The sequence below is a fragment of the Nicotiana tomentosiformis genome, chromosome 4, assembly GCF_000390325.3.
Source record: "Nicotiana tomentosiformis chromosome 4, ASM39032v3, whole genome shotgun sequence".
Classification (NCBI taxonomy): Eukaryota; Viridiplantae; Streptophyta; class Magnoliopsida; order Solanales; family Solanaceae; genus Nicotiana; species Nicotiana tomentosiformis.
Window position 1 is genome coordinate 76,178,789 of NC_090815.1, and position 12,900 is coordinate 76,191,688.

Genomic DNA, 12,900 nt, shown 5'->3' on the forward strand with positions numbered 1-12,900 from the left:
GGAATGCTTATATTTGCTAAGTTATGGATGAAGCTACAACAAATTCATACGTGATTTCATAAGGTAATAGCAACGGGATTTTGCGATTCTAAGGGAGTATGGTGCAATCTTTCTCAAGAATATCATATGGATTTTCCCCTACTTAGATCCACCATTACATGTTGCCGCAATTAACGTGTGTTGGAAGGATAGTCAAGAGAATCGACTCAGGTATGTTAAGGTTAAGCCCTTCCTTCATTTTGGTATGATCTCATAATTACACGAGTTTGATAACGAGGCATAAAGAGAAGTTTGTATTCCTGAACGTATGTACATTATCCTGATGAACAATAGTATAAACGAGAAAGAGAATTATATTGCTTTGATATCTGTGAACCATGTCTATTACAGATGATTAGAACCCCCTTTAAATAGTAGTGGAATTCCACTTATGGTATAATTCTAATTACAGAAGAAAATTTCATGATTAGCTAATTAACCATTTCTGATTTGATCCGTTCCGAGATTTATGCCCTGATCCTCGACCAGTCACGGATATCTCACCTTTTTGTTATTGTGCTATCTTCGATCTTGCTCGATGTCTGCCTCATTTGGCTTCGATTGCTACTAGCTTTGATCTCGATAGGTATCTCGATTCTGAACTCGGTACCTTATCCTCGTGATTTAGTCTGTTCTGTTACGAGGCCATCCTTCGATGTAACCTCCCGGTCTTGGTCAAATAGTAAAATCGGGTGGGCCCGATTTTAACTGTATACAAGAAAGAATATTTAAATCTTGATTTATCTCACTATAAAATTAAATACGACTAACTTGGCATTGGATTAATTTCGAACTAGACTCAATTGTTTTAACCCAAAAATTTATTTTAGAATAAAAAATTAAATTTATATTTTTAAGGCCTCTAACAATCGGATCAATCCAAAGCGTATACAATAAAATAAATGTAATGAGATAAGATATAAATCAAGATAAAAGGAATTTATTGATCGTAGGCCTCAAGAGGGTATGATGATGGAACGAGGTACAAACTCAACAACCAAAAAGACTATGTTACTGATAAACACAATATAAACTCAATGAAACTAGTAGCAAATGCTACTTTCTTTCAGATCATCTTTACAAAGGATATCGATAGGATATATATAGTCAAGGTGGAGCATGGCTGTTCCGAGCTCAAAGCCTGCACGTTAGGGGTACAGTTAGTGGAAGATCAAGATTTCTGCTAGTTGGAACTGCTTTAACGTAACAGATGGTGGCCACGATCTTAGCCGGGATCCAAGTACCGTTGAATACGCCTTCGAGAGTGTTTGACCTGCTTTGGGCACTTGCTCCTTCAACTTTTTTTGCTTCGGAATAAATGGAGGGTTCCGGTCATAACTCCCCTATTCCCAGATGTTGATTCCGGATCTTCACCCTCCACGTGTCGTCACTTTGTTGTGCCACGGGCCGGGGCCGAATTTTGTCAATGTAGATAGTCCTCCCACTTGTCAGGTAATTCTCGAGATGTGCCCGATAAGTGATAATCTTTTGACATGAGTCAATCTTGCTCTGAATTCTTTTTTAACAAGGAAGGAATCTCAACATTATCACGCCATTAAGGTGACAAAATTTGTGTGCAGTCTACATTTATTATTTGAGACACATGATAACTCTCAATTGGCTTTTTCGTTAATTACAAACTGCAAGTTCATGATGACTGTTTATAATAGAAGTTTTTTTTCAAGTTTGACAGTTATGAAAAGATGGGCTTCCCGCCTATATATAGATATGAGACCCATTCGTTTTTCAAATACTCTTCTGCTAATTATTCCCTCCAATTACACTTGCAATTTTCTCGGCATTTTTGCTAAATTTTCTTTGTTCTTCTATCTTTCTCTATATTGTTCTTATAAATTCTCAGAATTTTAATTCTCCAGTAGAAACGTATTATCCTGTATCGCCCCAACTAGGCGATACTTCTATACTTTTACAAGAAACCATTCCTTCTTCTGTTCCTATAGAAGAAACCCCTTCTACAGAGATTCCCTCCACTGCTCATGCGGATGATAGGAAAAAAGCTCTGAAGCCTCACAAAGGAAGGAAAGAGAAGCATGGTTCTGAGCCCCAGTTTAAGATATTCTTCCTATACACATAGACCTTGAAGCATATATCAAGTTGTGGAGCAAAGAATCAGAGCAACTGGTGGACATTAATGTGAACAACATTGATTCTCTCGTCCATGAAGACCATATTTCCCTTATCCAATGGTATTGCCACTGGGATGAACATGTTGTTATTTATGTCACCCATAAAAATGATAGGATTAATAGTCATCGGACTGGTTTTTCCTTTGTATACACTTATCCATTCACTTTTGGGTTCAGGTCCCCAATCAATTCCATAAATTTAGATTTTTGTCGGCATTCCAACATCTATCTAGGCTAATTTGGGCCAAGAGTTTGGAGGTTGGTGGCATGTTTCTGATTCCTGGCCAATTTGGCCAATGTTAATTTTTCTCTTCAACACCTTCTTTACCTCTACTCTCTAAAGCCGTTCAGAGGTAGCATTGTCTAAGCCATCAGTCGTGGAAAGCGAGCACTAGTAAATGTAGAAGATGACCACGATAGGGACTGATTTAATCGAATTATTATGGTCCCTACCCATGAGCTGATTTCTCTTGAGGATAGGAACGTCCCAAAAAGGTAGAATGACAAGCATAAGAATATCACATTTAACTCGGGTCGGTATATAGCGTCCATTTTTGGACTTTATTGCTTTTGTATCGCAACGGTTTTGGCAGTATCCAGGGAAGTGCCAGACATTAAAGAATGGATTTGAAAGATCTAGTCTTCTTCCTCGGTAGCTGAGAGGTCCTGGAGGCATATTTCAGAGGTTTGAGGATTGAGGGCAAGGACTATAGTAAGCTCTTATCCCAGTTTCCCCTTTCTTTAGTGCTTCATGTTTTCACATCTTTTTCTTTCATAGGCATTGCTCCAAGGAAGACCCCCGAAGTTCTAATTAGTCTCCCCACTTCCATCGACTCTGTTCAAGAAAGGATCAAGCAATTGTACATCTTGGAAAGGAAGGTGAGTTCACTGGCACCTATTTCGGTAGGTTGTTCTATGGGCCTTTAGAGGAATAGGACAAGGTCCACTTTCTGGATAGGGCCTGATGGTATTCGGGGCAGTCTCCGAGTTGACCTTCAAATCGCACATCATCAAGACAATATGCCCATAATTATCGAGGATGAAGAGGTGTAATCCCCAGGTATAGATCATGTAAGAGTTGAAACTCCTCTTTTAGATTGGGGGAAAGGTGTTGCCGGCTACAAACCTACCAGAGTGTCTATCCCCAAGATTTCCTAGCCTGTTTCTGCATTCCCATCGAAGCCCCCAGCCTTAAATTTTCCTCTCATTCGACTCTTCATCACACATTGGTGCTCGGAAGTTTGTGATTAAGTTTCTAGAGGGGGTAAATCTCTTGGACCATTTAGGGTAAGATATGGCATGGTTGAAGGAATTGCTCAGGCCCTTAGAAGGAAAAGATGGATAGACAATCTGATGCTGATCTTGTGAGTGACATTTTTCATTGCACCCTACAGATATGCTTCAGAGTATTTCACCCTCTTTTTTTTTATTAGAACTTTATTGTCCTTTTGTGAATGAGATTATGTTGTAACTTTGTTGCAAGATAACTTAGTTTTGACCAAGATCAAAAAGAGATTCTTGCTCTATGAGCAAACAATAGAAGAGCTAAAAGGGAGAATTAGGGCCTGGGAGACTCGATTTAGGATAGTGTTTGAGACTAAAGAGACTTGCCGGTTCTTGGCAGAAGGATGAGGTGAAGGATGTGAAAGAGGAGCTTATGAAGAAAGTTTCCACGTATACGGAGAGGGTCGACCATCTTGAGGCATTGCTTGCTCAGAAGTAGGCGCATGCGAATTAATTGGCCGACGAGCATGCAAAGATTACATATGAGCTTGCCCGGGCAAAAGTGTGGGAGACATATCTTTAGCTGGACCTCAGGTCATAGAAGGAGTCCACCAATACTCAATAGGCTGAAGTATATAGGCTATGGGGAAAAAAGGATAAGGCAATCCAAGAGCTCGATAAGTTGAAGGTGAAATTAGAGCTAGCTTAGAATGTTATCTTCTTCGGATCTAAATTGTCAACATTGGATGTGTTCATCCATGGATCCTTAACTTGGAGGAAGAGATTGAGAAAATGAAACACATAGTGGAGATGTGGCTCGACAAGATTTTACTACGTCCTCCCACAAGGAAGGATTCACTGAGGGCGAATAGTTTTTAGACCTCCTGAAAGAGGATATCTAAGAGGGGCCTACTGAGTCGCATACTGGTCCTTCGATCCCTCTAGTTGATCTGTCTCCCTCTGGCCCAGTACCTCAAGATCCGCAATCTCCTTCTCTCTCATTTGGGGTTCACTGAAGCCTCGGTATATGCAGTGACTAGAATCTGGCGTTTGTTAGAAATTTTAGTCTTCTATCAACTAATGCTCTTTTTTTGTGTTATATGGGTAGTTGTGGGCGTTTGTGGCTATGCCTTATTTTGTAATTGGAAGGGTTTCTTAATGAATAAAAATCATCATTTCCCTTACTTTGCGTTTCTTTGGCATATTTTGTATAAATATTTGTAAATTCTCGAGTGCCTCTGATATGTTGAAAATATCATTGATTCATTGGGGATCCTCATTTCGGAGGAGTCTTCCACAGTCCCTGAGTGTATGGTCTCGTAGGGCGAGCACCGTACTCAAATGTCCCGAGATTTACTCGCATCAGAATTGTGTCTTCGTTTGGTACTTTTGTGCCGCGTGTAGCCGAATCAGACCTTTATCCAGATGGTTCTAAAGTACATTGGGAGTAGAGTAGTCCTTTGAGCGGGAAAAATGCATTGCTTCTACCAAACGTCCTTTCAAATCCCTGATGCTTGACATCGCATTCATTTAATGTATGCGACATGTGGTTGGTTCCAGTTTTAATCGGGGCCTTCATCGGATGCCAAGAAGATGACGATGACTTCTTATAAAAAGAGTAGTCTTTGTCTATTTTCTTACCTTTACTCCTTCTAAACTCTCTCTCTAGCAACAAAATATTTCATCTTCCTTTATTTTCAAAAAAGCTTTCTGCATCTTTTCTTAAAACTCTTTCAGTTTTCTCTAATGGATTCCCAAAGCCGATACCCCTCAAAAGAGCAAACTTCCTATGTTCCTTCACCCAATGCTATGGAGAATGTTCCCATTACCGGCGATATAGAAAAGACGATGGTCTACATGGAATCCCCTCTGGCAAACATGAAGAGGACCTCCAAAAAGTTTGGACCTGGCATCCGTGCCTGAATGGACGGTCTCCAATATCATGTCGAAAGAATTAAAGAAGGACAACGACTTCAATGTCAGGGAGAATACTGAGAAGCAGATGGGGGAACGGAACTCCCCTGTGTTTATTTATCCTTCCCTTATTACTAGTGCTATTCTTTAATGAGTTCGAATGGATTATGGGTGGACCGACAAAACAAATCTCGTCCTCGGGATTCCCCGGGAAGGTAAAAGGCTTACTAGTCATCATCCTAACCACTCTTTCATCTCTACATACCCTTTTACCATGTTTTTCAAACTCTCAATGGATGAAGTTATAGCCAAGCTTTACATCCTCTACAAATTGTGCCTGGCTCAATTCAGCCCTCAAGTTTGGAGATTAGTTTTATGCCTTCGTTATCTGGAGGAGAATACTAGTGACAATTTGACTTTCTGATACCTTCTTTGTCTCTACTTCCCTAAGAATTATCATGGTAGGATAATCAACCTGACTAATCGGGATTTGATGACCCTGATATCCGATTGAGGTGATAACTTTGATCGAAGATATTTCTAGAGGTACTTGGTGGCGCATACCAAGTTTCTTTGCTCGAACTAGAAAATTAACTTCCCAGAGAAGTGGAATCTCAACCGTAAGAACTTTAACCATTCCCTCTTAGTGTAATTTTAGGGTCGTTCCTAGCTTCTTTTTGTTGCAGTTGTTGCAGTCGCTCTTTAGAGTGCACCTGATATTAAAGAGTGGATATTTAAGGTTCTACAGGTCTCCACCAATTATTCAAAGACCTGAAAGCCATTGCGATCGAACTGGGAGGGTATCGGAGGATTTACCATGGTAATCTCTTTACTGATTTGAGTGTTCCTCTTCTTATTTTACCTACTTTTTTTCCTCTAAAAAAGATAAGTTTTTACAAGTGTAGGTCTTGACAAAAAACCCTAGTCCCGAGTTTGGGCTCCTATCCTTTTGTCTGGGGTATACGGTTATCGAAATATCCAGTAACTACTTATTGAAGCCCCGCATGAGGGTACTGGCAAGTTCCCTGTTGTACCACCCCATTCTAGGACCGCCAAACCGAAGAGAACTCCTGAAAAGAATACATAACGCTCTACGACTGATGGAAACATTTCTCAGGTCAGTCCCCAGGCCGCTCGGTATGGTTTTATCGAGGGGTTGGTGCATCCTGACCCTATCATGGTCGACTCCAATGAGGAAGATTCTTACCCTATCGCCATACTCGAGGAGGAAGTGACATGTTTAATCCCCGAGGAGGGATTGGCTCTTGGGCTGTGTGTAACGACCCAACCGTTCGTTTTGTATATTTGAGCCTTGTTCCCCTATTTAATACTCCCCCGCATGTGTATTTATTATTATATGACTTACGGATATGGTTGGTTTTATTTCGGAAAGATTTTTGGATTGAATTGGAACACTTAGTTCTTAGTTTGGAAGATTAAGTTGGAAGTGTTAACCAAGTTTGACTTTTATGTATTTTACTTCGGAGTAGAGTTTTAATAGTTTCATTAGGTCCAGATGGTGATTTTGGACTTAGGCGTATGCACGGATTTGAATTTGGAGGTTCCTAGGTTGATTTGGCTCTAATTAGGGAGAGTTGAAAAATTGAAGGTTTAGAAGTTCTTAGGTTTGACCCATAGTTCACTTTGCGGTTATTGATGTTCGTTTGGGATTCTGAGCCTTAGAATAGGTTTGTATGGTGATTTATGACTTGTGTGTAAAATTTGATGGCAATTCGAGTTGTTTAGACGTGTTCGGCATAAGTTTGGAATTCAGAAATTTGAATTACTTCATTAAGCTTGAATTGAGGTATGATTCATAGTTTTGATGTTATTTTGTGTGATTTGGGACCTCGAGCAAATCTATGTTGTGTTTTAGGACTTGTTGATTTCTTTGGATGGGGCCCGGGGGGCCTCGGGTGTGTTTCAGATATGTTTTAGACTATTTCTCTCATGTTAGGAGTTGTTGGTTTTCTAGTGCTGGTGCCTTAATAGCGGACGTGAATAGCAAAAAATTCTAGAAACCAAACCACGCGAAGGCGAGGGTATGGGGGGATTTGTCCTTCGCGAATGCGGCAGCCCTCATGCTGGTAGATAGGTCTTCATCACAAACGCGACCGGTGGATCATGAATGCGAAGTCTTGGGAGAGATAACCTTCGCGAATGCGATGGCCAGTTAGCCGATGACCTTCGCAAAGACGATAGGTGCTTGGAGAACGTGAAGAGAACCTAACGCCGAGGTATACTAGGGCTAAAAATGAGATTCAAACACTTTTCACCATTTTTGAGACCTAGATCGCGGATTGTGGAGAATTTTGAGAGGAGTTTTATCCCAACTTCATAGGTTAGCAACTTTAACTTATTTTTGATTTATTTCTATGATTCTTCAGAGATTTTTATACCTAAATCTAGTACTTTTAAGTGTAGAAATTGGGATTTTAGGAAAAAACTTATGATGAATTATTTTGGGGATTTGAACCTCGATTTATGGTCCAATCTTGATATAAACCACATATTTGGATTTGGGGGAGAATGAATAAATGGGAATTGGTTGACATGTGGGCCCAGGTTGACTTTTTGTTGACTTTCCCAAATATGTTAAAGACCGATCCTTTTTTATACTAGGATAGTTTCTAAAGTCTATTTTGACTTATTTGAGTTAATTAGCTAGATCCGAGTAGTTTGGAAGCTTTTGCTAAAGGAAAGGCGGTATTGGAGGGTTAATTTAGGCTGCCAAGAGGTAAGTATCTTGGTTAATATTAATTTGAGGAAATTAGAATATAATTTATCTATTTACTACGTGTTATATGCGTTGTGGGCGGCGTATATGCAAGATGACAAGTATATATGCGTTTGCTATAGGTTAAGCATGTGGATAGAACTAGTTTACGTACATCTTGTTGCTTCATGTATACTTTAAATAGATTGTGTGATTCATTGGCTATTCCTATTCATGTTTAGTAGTCGTGTTGAGCTTGTTGTGATATTGGGTAGTAGAACGATTAAAATGTTGATTTGGCTATTGGTACAAAGTGATGACTATTTTTCATGTGGCAAGTTATGTTCAATCACTCTTCTTGATATTATTTGTGCTTTCCACCTTATCGGATACTGCTTTACATGTTTATGCTTGGTAATGAAGAGTGAATTGTACGACGGGTGTTTTCGTGCTTGTGAGGAGAGTAATTGTGCACGAAAGATATTTATGTGCTTCTTTATATTATTATTATTGCACGGAGAGTGTTTTCCGTTGTGAGGAAGTGTGAATATGCACAAAGGGTATTTTCATACTTGTGAAGATAAGAGTAAAAGCATGAAGGGTGATGTTGTGACATTCGATTGTTATCTCTTATTCCTTGCTTTTACTATACTGATTGAGAGCTTGGCTATGTTCTTTCATGGTTGTATTGCAAAATTACTAGGACTTGAATTATTATGAAAGGCTTGTTTGGTGTTATTTTGAGGTTATTGTCATTATATTCCTTAGTTACTCCTTTCCTTTTTTCGCGTATTATTTCTTCTTGCTATTACATTTGTTATCTCACTTGTTACCTATTTTGTTTTCTTACTTACTATTTTTCTTGTTCTCTTAATTGTTATATCTCTCGTTACTTTCTCGTTACTTAACTGCACAGGTTTATTGAAGGTGTCTTCTCTCATCCTTGTTACTACCTCGTCGGGGTTAGGCTTGACACTTATAGAGTGCATTGGGTCGGCTATAGTCATACTACACTTCTGTACTTCTTGTGTAGATTTTGGCATCAGACCTAGTAGCACACAGAGGACGGACCACCTCCCTTGGTTGTGGAGACTTGAGGTAGTGCTGCACTCTCGTTCGCAAGCCTTGATGTCTCCCATCTTTAGACTTTCTACTATTTATTCGTATCAAATAGTGTATTTATTAATACAGATAAATTGTATTTAGTAACTCTATAAAAGTACTCAGTGACTCCAGTTCTAGGAAGTAATAAACAGTTGTTGGTTTAGTTCTGTTTTACATTACCGAGCTTTGCCCTTTATTTATGATTTCATGTTATTTTTATGCCTAATTTTATTCCTTTATTTTCTCATATGTGTTGGTTTGCCTAGCAAGAAGCGTGAGGCGTCATCACGACTCCTTGATTGAAATTTTGGATTGTGACAATTATCGATAGGATATTTGTAGTCGAGGTGGAGTATGGTTGTTTCGAGCTTCAAGCCTGCATGGTAGGAGTACAGTTAGTGGAAGAACGAAATTTTTGCTAGTTGGAACTGCTTCAGCGTAACGGACGGTGGCCATGATCTCAAACGAGATCCAAGTATGGTTGAGTACGTGTTCGAGAGTGTTTGACCTGCTCCTCCAATTGCTTTTGCTTCGGAATAAAGGGATGGTTCCGGTCACAACTCCCTTGTGCCCAAATCTTGATTCCGAACTTCAACCACCACGTGGCGTCTCTTTGCCGTGCTATGTGGCGAGGCGGAATTCCACCAATATATCAGCAACTACTTAGTAGTTTTACAATGATATATCTCCTTATCTCACAAGAAAATAGTGTCACATGGAAGTTTCAACCGTCGAAAATATGCATATAGTTCTATTATTAATTCATCAACAAGAGTAGGTATTTAATACACTTGTAAGTAGTTGCATTTTAATATTTTGAAAAGTTCATTTCAACTTCCACTAATTTATACTCCCTCCGTTTCAGTGTATGTAAACCTATTTCCTTTTTGGTCCGTTCCAAAAAAAATGACCCCTTTCTAAATTTGGAAGTAATTTAGCTTAAACTTTCAATTATGCCCTTGATGATAAACTTTTAAAACTACACAAATATTATGTACCCCTTTCTGACATGTTTAGGACCACAAATTCCAAAAGTTTTTATTTTTTCTTAAACTCCATGCCTAGTCAAACATGTTCACATAGATTGGAACAGAGGGAGTAATAGTCTACAACTTATCACAATTCGTTCATCTTCAATAACATGTATTCTTATTCTTATCTTCTTTCTTCACCAATATTAAAATAATTCTCTTATTAATTGTGTTATTTGAAATCAATTTCACTTCACCATAACTCAATACTACATTTTTACATTAAGAGAAGTTCAAAATCTTCGAAACAGTATAGTCATGGTAAAAACTTACACATCAAAATAATAAATACATTTGACATGTGTTCACACATACATTTGTTTTTACTTAATTACCCATAGTTATTTATTTTCACCTTATTAAAAATCTTACCCACTGTAAGTTATCTAGTTTGAAAGATTACACGTAAATTTCTTCACTTCTTTTTAAGATTATAAATTCAATTTAATGAAAGGTTACCAGTAAATATTTTTTGAATGACCTAATATAAAAAATCTCTTTATTTACTTATCAACCAAGTCACCGGAAGATGGAAAAATTTAGGAGTATTAAACAAAGTAGGGGACGTAACCGTAGAGACGACTAGGCCTTTTCTTCGTTTTTTCCTTTATGCAAAGTCTCCTCTCTTGAAAAAACCAAAAATGTCACCTCTGTCCATACCCCACATATTCTATGGTATTTTAAATAGTTGTACGCATGACCTCAAAAGAACACAACTAAAAAGAGTATACCAAACATGGACTGCAGAAGATTTGAAATTACACTAATATCAGCAAGTGATCTTGAAGATGTTCGAAAGCTATTCAAGATGAAAGTCCACGCTAGGGTTTCCATAGGAAGCAACCCCAACACCGAAAAAAGAACGCCGACGGACAAACACGGCGAGATAAATCCGGCGTGGAACTTTAGCATGAAGTATACAATATCCGAGTCAATGATACAGTACCCTAATGATATGCTAGTTATAAAGTTATATTGCAAGAGGAAGCTCGGGGATCGGTATATTGGAGAAGTGCATACTTCAATGAAGGAGCTTTATGAATATGCATACCCTAATGGAGGCAGTGCTGTAATGAATTATCCTGTACAAAAAGGCTCTGCTCAATCTCAAGGTGTTTTGAGGTTTTCTTATAGGTTTGGAGAAAAAGTTACCGTTGATAAGTTAGTTATGGCTGAGAGCGTTGCTGGTTGGAGTATGTGCTAAGTTCTGAAAAAAAAAGAAGAGAGAGTTTAATTTCCATGTGAAATTATTAATGACTTGATTTTCTCTGCCTATTCTGTGGGTCAATAGTCTTTTTGCGTTTTAATTTTCGGATTGTTTAGATCACCGTATAATTGAAATAGTTTACTAATTTTCGGATTTTGGGATGTTCTACAAACATTAGCAGATAATTTACTAATTTTGTTTGTTCAACTAGTATTGTAGCTTGTTCTACTAGTATTGTAGATTTTGTTCTAAAATCTTTGATTAATGGAGGAAGAAATTTTACCATCTACCGTACCCTTAGGTAAAGATAATTCTATTGCTTGACCCCATACTTCGTATCGAAAAAGAAATACCGTCAGCCACTGAAAAGTTCACCAAATGACCCTGGTGAATATTTATGATTTAGAGTCAATGGACTTGAAATGAAACAATATAATATACTCATTCGGACATATCAAGTGAATATTTTTTACTGCGATTTTTTTATATGTCTTTTAATTAAATATTCTGACATATAGTACTTTTATATAATTTCAAATAAATTTGATTTTAAAAACAATTAAAGATTCTATACGATCAAAATTAAGAAATTTTAACTCTCGAAATTCAAACTATGACAGATGGAGTATCATATACTATTACTTTGAAATTTTATTATATGCTTATACAGTATGGTATGAGTTAGTAAAAGCAGTGGTGATTAATTTAATAAATTTTATTAGGGAAAAGGCTTCTAGGATTTTGTTACTCAATACACCTTAGAAAGGGGTGAATGAGCAATATATGGATAAAGATGGATGTAGACTTTGCTCTGGTTGGGTGTGTTTGGTACATATAAAAGAAGAATCTTTGGCCCGTCAGCTGTTTAATGTATAGAAATTCATTACTTATTTTTCATTAATATATACCTATACTAGTTGGTGAATATCTTATATTTCTTCAGTCCAGCGCAGACACACTTATCTTGAGATTCTTTTTAATTGAGATTACTAAGTTTGTAGTCAAGTTAGTTAGTTACGCTTTGAGTTGTCTTATCTTGATTCGCTGTAAGTTTTTCCTTTTCTTTTTCTTCCTTTTGTTCCTACAGAAAAAAAAAAAGTAAAATCAAAAGAAAATACATCGAGGCAAAGGCCTAGATAGTCCCTCAAGTATCAGGACATGAGTATCTTTGTCCCTTATTTATACTGCTATAAGTTCCTTCCGTTTCAATTTATGTGAACCCATTTGATTGTGGTGTAAAATGAAGCATATTTATTTTGTGTGATTATAAATAATTATATAAAGGTAAATTATTTTCAAATAGGGAAAGAGTTCATTCCACGCACTAAAAAAAAAATGGATTCGCGTAAATTCAAACATAAGACTAAAAGCAAAACTAAGGGTAAAAGTTCCCACAGCTTGCAGCAGCTGTTAAACTAAACGTAAATAGTGACTGATGATTCTTCTCATAATTCTTCCACTCCATCCCCAACTCATATCTCTCTAAAGCAATTATTAGAAGATGGGATTTTGATGGCT

At 37.7% G+C, this 12,900-nt stretch overlaps 1 protein-coding gene across 1 annotated transcript; it reads left to right on the forward strand.

Moving 5' to 3' along the window:
* Positions 1–10,911: 10,911 nt before the first annotated feature.
* LOC104118280 (protein SRC2-like) lies at positions 10,912–11,379 on the forward strand. The gene has a single exon (XM_009629496.1). The coding sequence runs from the start codon at positions 10,912–10,914 to the stop codon at positions 11,377–11,379; it is 468 nt and encodes a 155-aa protein (XP_009627791.1).
* Positions 11,380–12,900: the final 1,521 nt, after the last annotated feature.

Excerpts from the sequence above, each read along its gene's own strand:
- LOC104118280 (XM_009629496.1), top strand. The coding sequence starts at position 10,912 with ATGGACTGCAGAAGATTTGAAATTACACTAATATCAGCAAGTGATCTT.